The sequence below is a fragment of the Trichoplusia ni genome, unplaced genomic scaffold, assembly GCF_003590095.1.
Source record: "Trichoplusia ni isolate ovarian cell line Hi5 unplaced genomic scaffold, tn1 tig00001543, whole genome shotgun sequence".
In the NCBI taxonomy this organism is placed as follows: domain Eukaryota; kingdom Metazoa; phylum Arthropoda; class Insecta; order Lepidoptera; family Noctuidae; genus Trichoplusia; species Trichoplusia ni.
In genome coordinates, this window is record NW_020800132.1 from 34,608 (window position 1) to 43,425 (window position 8,818).

At 55.0% G+C, this 8,818-nt stretch overlaps 2 protein-coding genes across 2 annotated transcripts; both read right to left on the reverse strand.

The window, feature by feature from the left end:
- Positions 1 to 5,407: 5,407 nt before the first annotated feature.
- LOC113507325 lies at positions 5,408 to 8,566 on the reverse strand. Its single transcript, XM_026890189.1, has 2 exons — positions 8,445 to 8,566; positions 5,408 to 6,345 (listed from the first exon to the last, which is right to left on the reverse strand). Exon 2 carries the CDS (start codon positions 6,148 to 6,150, stop codon positions 5,575 to 5,577), a length of 576 nt encoding a protein of 191 aa, XP_026745990.1. The 5' UTR covers positions 6,151 to 6,345; positions 8,445 to 8,566; the 3' UTR covers positions 5,408 to 5,574.
- On the reverse strand, positions 8,103 to 8,749 carry LOC113507322 (ribonuclease HI-like; the record flags this gene model as incomplete). The annotated part of the gene is made up of 1 exon (XM_026890185.1): positions 8,103 to 8,749. A coding segment is annotated over one exon (647 nt), but the record flags the coding sequence as incomplete, so codon positions are not given.
- Positions 8,750 to 8,818: the final 69 nt, after the last annotated feature.

The following is an 8,818-nucleotide window of genomic DNA, read 5'->3' on the forward strand; positions in this document are numbered from 1 at the left end:
AAACATTAAGGGCTGCCTGATCAAGAAGATTAAAGATGCCGTGGAGGATATCCAGGGCGGTGTCCGCGCTCTAACGAGCGATAAACGATTGGAAAGGCTGCTTGAGGAAAATCAACGCCTCACTGAGCGGCTAAACGCGCTTGAGGAGGCGCAGGGAAAGTCCGTGGAGAGGCGGACTGCCCCAGCGCCCCAAGACGAAGAGGAAAGATTGCAGCGCATCATGCTGTCCGTCGGGACGATGATGGATGCAAAACTGGCTGGGGTCATCAGTCGACTCCCGCCGGAGCCTATAATGCGTCCACCATTGGCGGCGGACAGAAGACGCACGGAGGCGGAGGCTGCAAGCCGTGGGCCCAAGCCTGGGTACAACCAGGTCCTCAAGGCGGCCCCGGCCCTGAAAGCATCAGCGCTGAAGACTGCGCCGACGCCGGCGCCACGACAGGCGCCGAAGCCGACCCCGAAGCCGGATCCTAAACCGGCCAAGGGGAAGGTAAAGAAAACTGTCCCGCAGGCCGCGCCACAAGAGGCGCCGGCTCTGGCACCGACGCCACAAGAGGCGCCGGTAGCGGGCACTTCTGAGACTGTGGAGGAAGGGTGGACCACAGTCTCCAACAAGAAAAAGAAGGCGCCAAAAACCAAGGCGCCGGAGAAAACAGCGGCGAAGCCGGCCAAGAAAACCCCTCCCACCAAGAAGCAGGAGGGGCGAAAGGCGACAGGGCCGAAAAAAGAGTCGGGGAGGACGCGGCGGAGACGGGGGCAACGGCAGAGGCGTCTTGCCCGTACCGCTGCTGTCGTCCTCACCATTAGTGAGGAGGGGGCGCAAAAGGCTCTCACTTATGAGACGGTCCTAAGGGAGGCGAGGCAGACCATCGACCTCGACAAAATGGGGGTCGATATGGTTGCCGACCCGATCCGTATTAGGAGGGCGCAGACGGGGGCTAGGATTCTCCAGCTCCCGAAGAATATTGGTCAGGAGGCTGCCGACGATATGGCGCAGCAGCTGAGGGCCAAATATGGTGACGACGTCAGGGTGACCAGACCTGTCAGGTGCGCGGAGCTCCGGGTGTCGAACCTCGACGAGTCCGTCACTCGGCAGGACATTCTTGACGTCGCCACACGTCAAGGCCAGTGCACTCCTGACCAGTTAAAGGTTGGAGAGTTGAGGCCTAGCCCCGGTGCAAAATTCAGCACCGTGCTTAAGTGCCCTCTTGAGGCGGCAGCAAGGCTTGTCACCACTAGGACGCAGAAGTTCCTGGTGGGATGGAGCTCGGCGCGGGTCGTGCAACTTGATGCACGGCCCATGAAGTGCTTCCGCTGCCTCGCACTAGGCCACACCAGGCCAGTGTGTATGTGCCCCACAGACCGCAGTGGGTTGTGTTACCGCTGCGCGATGCCCGGGCACAAGGCAGCGGAGTGCAAGGTGCCAGCCAAGTGCGCCATATGCGCCGAGCTCGGCCGCAATGCCGCCCACCAGATGGGCAGCCGGGGATGTGCTCCCCCGGCACTTATCAAGAAGAAGATGGCCGCAATCCCCATTGCGGCCACATCACAGGCGCACCCCTGTGAGGAGGAACGGATGGACGAACAATAATGGATAACGTCCGTCCACACTTCCTCCTCCAGGGGAACTTGAACCACTGCGCCGGCGCGCAGGATCTGTTTCTCCAGTCGCTGGCGCAGTGGAGCATTGATATTGGAGTGGCGGCGGAGCCTTATTTTGTCGCCCCTCGTCCCAATTGGGCGGGGGATCTCGACGGCTCCGTCGCCGTCATAAGCGCCTTGGGCGCGGACTCCCGACCCCTGCATACCATCCGCAGGGGTTCGGGATATGTTGCAGTTGTTTGGGGGCCGTACGCAGTCGTAGGGGTCTACTTCTCGCCGAGCAGGGGTCTGGCAGAGTTCGAGTCATTTATGGCCGAGCTCGAGGCCCTTGTTCGGACGCTCTCGCCTCGCCCGGTCATCGTGCTCGGTGACCTCAACGCCAAGAGCACAGCGTGGGGGGAACCGGCAACCGACCGGCGCGGGGAGCTTTGGAGGAGTGGGCCCTCGGATTGGACCTTGCCCTGCTGAATAGGGGTAGGGTCCACACCTGCGTACGGCAGAATGGAGGGTCCATCGTCGACGTGTCGTTTTGCGCTCCGTCTATTGCGGAGCGCGTTCGTGATTGGCGCGTCGAGGAGGTGGAGACGCTATCGGACCACCGATATATACGGTTCAGCGTTTCCGCTCCTGGGGGACCCGGGATCCGGCGCTTTACACCGGACTCGGGAAGCCCACGATGGGCCCTACAGAAGATGGATCAGGAGCTGCTGATCGAGGCGGCCATGTGGCCGATTGGTGCATGCCGGCGGTGTCAGGCCGCTCAATTGACGATGAGGCAGAGCTATTTTGTCGCACCTTAACTTGGTGTGCGACACGCGATGCCTCGCGTCCGACGGCGGCCGAACCGCCGGTCAGTTTACTGGTGGTCGCCGAGATCGCAGCTCTCAGAGAGGCGTGCTTTGGGGCCAAGCGGGCCTAACCCGCTACCGCTCCAGGCACGCCGGAAGACCAGGTTGGGACGAGACGAGGGAGGCCTCCCTATATGAGGCTACCGCACGGCAAGGAGCAATCTCCGCCTGGCCATTATACAGGCCAAGGCAGCAGGGAGAGAGGAGATGCTGGAGGAGCTCAACCGGGATCCGTGGGGGCGCCCGTACCTTGCGGCGCGGAACAAGCTCCGCGCCAACGGGCCCCCGATCACGGAGACCATGGAGCCCCAGCTGCTCCAAGCCGTAGTCTCGTCCCTATTCCCGGACAGGACACAGATTCTCCCTCCGGTGGTGGCAGCGCCTCGGGCGCCAGAGTCACTGGAGCCCATCACGGAGGGGGAACTGGAGGCGTCCATAATCCGCCTTCGCCCGAAGAAGACCGCCCCAGGCCCCGACGGAGTGCCGGCGCGCGCTCTTGCGCTGGCACTGGGGCCACTCGAAAGTCGATTCCGGGGACTGCTCAACTCTTGTTTGGAGGAGGGCAGATTCCCGGATACATGGAAGACGGGGCGGTTGGTACTAATACGAAAGGAGGGGCGTCCGGCAGACTCGCCCTCGGGCTATCGGCCGATCGTCCTGCTGGACGAGGCGGGCAAGCTCTTTGAGCGTGTCATCGCTGCCCGCATCGTCCGGCATTTAGAAAGGACGGGTCCGAGTCTGTCGGACTGCCAATTCGGATTCAGGGCGAGGCGGTCCACTGTGGACGCCGTTAAAGTTGTACAAGAGTTCGCCACGGATGCGGTGGCACAGGGGGGCGTGGCGGTGGCTGTTTCACTTGACATCGCCAACGCCTTCAATTCGCTGCCGCATCAGTGCATAGAGTCGGCGCTCCGATACCACGGGGTGCCGCTCTATCTCCAACGAGTCGTGGCGGACTACCTGTCCGGGAGGTTTGTGTCGTTCGTAGGGCAGAACGGCCCGCAGAGGTGGGAGACCGGGCGCGGTGTTCCACAGGGGTCTGTCTTGGGGCCCCTCTTGTGGAACATCGGGTACGATTGGACCCTCCGAGGTGCTCTCCTGCCCTGCACGCGGGTCGTCTGTTATGCGGACGACACCCTGGTTTTGGCGCGGGGTGCGAACCCCGCCGAATGCATCCGGCGTGCGACCTGCGGCACGCAACTCGTCGTAGGTCGCATCCGGATGCTTGGACTTGACGTGGCTCTGGGGAAGACCGAGGCGCTTTTGCTACACGGCCCCCGGAGCCCACCCATCGGAGAAGACGCGTGCCTGACAGTGGAAGGTGTCCGTATCCCACTGTCAGGCACTATGAAGTATTTAGGTTTGGTCCTCGACGGGAGGCTCAACTTCCGGGAGCACTTCCGAAGGCTGGCGCCCAGACTCCGGGCTGCCGCAGCTGCTCTCGGGAGGCTGCTGCCGAACGTCGGGGGCCCCGACTTAGGGTGCCGCCGTTTGTACGGGGGGGTCATTCGCTCAATGGCCCTCTACGGCGCACCCATATGGGCAAACAAGATGTTGCCCGACAGTCGGGCGGTCCTGCTTGGCGCGCAGCGTGCTGTCGCCAACAGGATCGTCCGTGCCTATAGGACTGTCGGGCACGAAGCAGCAACGGCCTTGGCGGGGACGCCGCCTTGGGATTTGGAAGCGAAGGTGCTTGCGGACCTTTACACCCGCAGCACCGAGCTCCGGTCCCGGGGCATTGAACCCTCGCCAAGGCAGAAAGAAGTTTGGAAGAAGCAAGCCCGCCTCGTCACCTTTAGGAACTGGGAGCTGCGGCTCTCACGACCAACGGCGGGGCGGGCTATATGTGAGGCAATCCGCCCTGTACTACAACCATGGGCGGAGAGGCGGTATGGTGTCTTAACCTACCGCCTCACACAGATGTTAACGGGCCACGGGGCCTTCAATCACTTTTTGTGTCGCGTCGTCAGGAGGGAGGAGTCGACTGCGTGCCATGAGTGCGGTGACGAAGACGACACCGCATTGCACACTCTGGCCGTATGTCCGGCTTTTGCCGAGCCACGCTCCGACCTTCTGGCGGCGCTAAATTTGGTTTCTCTTTCCGCGCTGCCGGCTGTTGTGGCTGCGTCGATCAGCAGTCGCGCAGCGTGGAATGCATTGGCCTCCTTCGCAGAGACAGTCATGTCCAGAAGGAGGCGGCGGAGCGCGCTCGGGAGGAAGATCCCAGCGCACCCGCCATACGCCGACGTCGTATGGGGCGGCGACGTGCTGCGCACGAGCGCAACTTGCCGCCCTAGCTAGGGTCTGGGCGATAGGCACGGGGGTGCATATCGCCCGTCAAAACAGACCCACGACGGGGGGTCGCATTTCGGTGTGACGGGTGCGACCCCATTACGAGGCGAGGAGGCCGACGCTCTTTACACGTCGGCCTCCACAAACAAACGCGAAAGCGAGCCGCCGGCCCTACTCAACGGCCGGCGGATCCCCGCGGCCGGCACAGTGTAGTGATATCATGTAACTCCACGTGCCGGCATCAAACGCGGCTGACGTCACCCGGCGGTTAGGTTTAGTCAGTAAAAGTCTGACACTACCCGTTCTCCCCCCCGGGAGGGCGGGTGTCCATGAGGATTCCCCCGCCTAAAAAAAAAAAAAAAAAAAAAAAAAAAAAAAAGGTTAGGTTAGGTTAGGTTAGGTTAGGTTAGGTTAGGTTAGGTTAGGTTAGGTTAGGTTAGGTTAGGTTAGGTTAGGTTAGGTTAGGTTAGGTTAGGTTAGGTTAGGTTAGGTTAGGTTTTTTTTTTTTTTTTTTTTTTTTTTTTTTTTTTTTTTTTTTTTTTTTTTTATTTGCGTATTCCCCTGGCGAGTCATTGCCAGGGACATTTATGAGCTCTTTTAGTGTTATTCCTGTTTTTCTTTTCAGGTGAGGTTGTTCTTTTCCTTTTCTTTTATCTTTGTTTCGTTCTGTTTCTTTTCTTTTCTTATTGCTTAGTTACATTTTTAAAATTACAATTATAGTTTCCATTTCTATTTGTGTTTCCCATTTCAGTTATTCATATACAATTTTTCCTTACTTTTACGTTATTATACATTGTTAAATCTTAAATTTCCTTTATTTCATAGTATTTATTTACTTATTTCTTTTGTTTACTATTTTTATTATCTTGGTACAATAATCGATAAATACTTGCTTTGTATCTTTCTGACGGATGAGCTGACCCAAGCTGTTATTGTCTATTGCGACTCCCATTTTCGCCTCCGCGTCCCGTCGGTCTCTACAGTGTGCCGGACACTCCGATATGACGTGTACAACCGTTTCTAGGACATCCGGGTCACAGACGCACGACGGCTTCTCTTTGCACTTGAAACGATTCAGGTACTCCGAGAAACCGCCGTGCCCCGTGAGCAGCTGTGTGACGAGGATGTCAGGGGTTGTCGCCTTCACGAACTTTTGTGCAGTGTATATGTCCGGCAGAAACAGTTTTGTGCCGGATGCCGTGGTTCCCTCTGTGTATCTCCGATTCCATTCATGAAGGGTATCTCCTCGGATTTGCCTCTTCATGAATGAAATCGGACATCGGTCGTATGCCGGTTTAGTTTTAATATGCAGCGCAGCCTGCTTTGCCAGTTCGTCCGCGCGTTCGTTTCCTATAATCCCTACATGGGCTTTCACCCAGTATAGCGAGACGGTTTTTCCCGTGTGCATAGCTTGGCGTATGTCATCTTGTGCCTGCTTTGCAAGCGGGTGTTTCGTCTCACTGCTACATATAGTGTCCAGGGCAGCCCTTGAGTCACTGAATATTCCAAAGGAATATCCAGGTTTTACTCGGGCTGCCTCAATTGCATGTCGGAGAGCCAGGAGCTCGGCTTGGAAGACTGTGCAATGGGACGACAGCTTAAACTTTTTGGACTCAGTTTCGAGCCGGGGGGGGGGGGGTAGGAGGGGAGGGGGGGGGTTGGTCGAGGGGTGAGGGGGGGTGAGGGGAATAATAGGGGTGTGACAGGTCCTGGATTTCCCAGTCAGAACTGTCCAAACCCGGTTATCCTAGGACAAGTCGTTCAGGAGTTCCCTCGGACTTACCTGGTGGGCCGCTGCGGTGTCTTCAGCTCTGAGGTGTGAGGTCTTCAGGCCGTCTCCGGGGTCTTCGCTTGTTGCTGCGCTGTCAGGTGGCGGATGACAGGTGACAGATGACAGATGACAGTTGTGACAGTTGACGTTTCGGTGACTTTGACGTCTCGTGGCTGTCAATGTCAATTGACTTTGACGTTTGATGTCACTTGTCTAATTGACGTCTGACGTTTAGCTTGACGTCTGTCGCCGCGTGTAACTTTGGAGGTTAGCAATGCGCCTCGTGGTGAGTTGAGGTTACGACCACGTGTTTTTTTACAAACTTTTGGGGACCGTAACTCTGCAACCAGGAGCCCGACAGACTTCGACGATACGTCAAAAAACGGGTCTCCTTTGCGCCGATGTTTTGGTTATAATTAGTTGATAATTGAGCTAACCTCCTTCAACTGGCACTGCAGCAAACTGGATTTCTTCTTGGAGTCGCGACCTTTGACCTTCGACCTTGCCCACACTAATCCTGGTGAATTGGGATATGAGGAAACTTTTAAGACCACTTTCACACGCGAATTCGCAAAGATGGAATTTTGGCGAATTTTTTTAGTCGGAGCTCGATGTGATGTTGTTCGTAGTTAGGCTTATACTGGGTTAGGTTAGGTTAGGTTAGGTTAGGTTAGGTTAGGTTAGGTTAGGTTAGGTTAGGTTAGGTTAGGTTAGGTTAGGTTAGGTTAGGTTAGGTTAGGTTAGGTTAGGTTAGGTTAGGTTAGGTTAGGTTAGGTTAGGTTAGGTTAGGTTAGGTTAGGTTAGGTTAGGTTAGGTTAGGTTAGGTTAGGTTTTTTTTTTTTTTTTTTTTTTTTTTTTTTTTTTTTTTTTTATTTGCGTATTCCCCTGGCGAGTCATTGCCAGGGACATTTATGAGCTCTTTTAGTGTTATTCCTGTTTTTCTTTTCAGGTGAGGTTGTTCTTTTCCTTTTCTTTTATCTTTGTTTCGTTCTGTTTCTTTTCTTTTCTTATTGCTTAGTTACATTTTTTAAAATTACAAGTATTGTTTCCATTACTATTTGTGTTTCCCATTTCAGTTATTCATATACAATTTTTCCTTACTTTTACGTTATTATACATTGTTAAATCTTAAATTTCCTTTATTTCATAGTATTTATTTACTTATTTCTTTTGTTTACTATTTTTATTATCTTGGTACAATAATCGATAAATATTTGCTTTGTATCTTTCTGACGGATGAGCTGACCCAAGCTGTTATTGTCTATTGCGACTCCCATTTTCGCCTCCGCGTCCCGTCGGTCTCTACAGTGTGCCGGACACTCCGATATGACGTGTACAACCGTTTCTAGGACATCCGGGTCACAGACGCACGACGGCTTCTCTTTGCACTTGAAACGATTCAGGGTACTCCGAGAAAACCGCCGTGCCCCGTGAGCAGCTGTGTGACGAGGATGTCAGGGGGTTGTCGCCTTCACGAACTTTTGTGCAGTGTATATGTCCGGCAAGAAACAGTTTTGTGCCGGATGCCGTGGTTCCCTCTGTGTATCTCCGATTCCATTCATGAAGGGTATCTCCTCGGATTTGCCTCTTCATGAATGAATCGGACATCGGTCGTATGCCGGTTTAGTTTTAATATGCAGCGCAGCCTGCTTTGCCAGTTCGTCCGCGCGTTCGTTTCCTATAATCCCTACATGGGCTTTCACCCAGTATAGCGAGACGGTTTTTCCCGTGTGCATAGCTTGGCGTATGTCATCTTGTGCCTGCTTTGCAAGCGGGTGTTTCGTCTCACTGCTACATATAGTGTCCAGGGCAGCCCTTGAGTCACTGAATATTCCAAAGGAATATCCAGGTTTTACTCGGGCTGCCTCAATTGCATGTCGGAGAGCCAGGAGCTCGGCTTGGAAGACTGTGCAATGGGACGACAGCTTAAACTTTTTGGACTCAGTTTCGAGCTCGTTTCTCCATAAGGAAAACGCCGCTCCAACCTTGCCCTCGAGTCCGCTGCCGTCCGTATAAATTTTTGTGTCCAAGTCTGTCAGATTGTCGATCTGCTCCTGACTCTCCAGGTGTTTATACTGTAGGTGGGGTCTGTGCGCTGGGTGTGCTGTGTTGGTAAACTCTACCTCTCGCTCGACCTCCCTATCTCCGTAAGCGTGCTTCTTTTTTCCTTTCCTGATCTCGAAGATTGTGGCCGCCTCTTTGATACGGAGGTCGAGAGGAAGTATGCCCGTCAGCGCTAGAGCGGAATGGAGCGAGACCGTTCTATATGCTCGGCATATCTTTTGGGCGAAGCCCCTCTGCACGG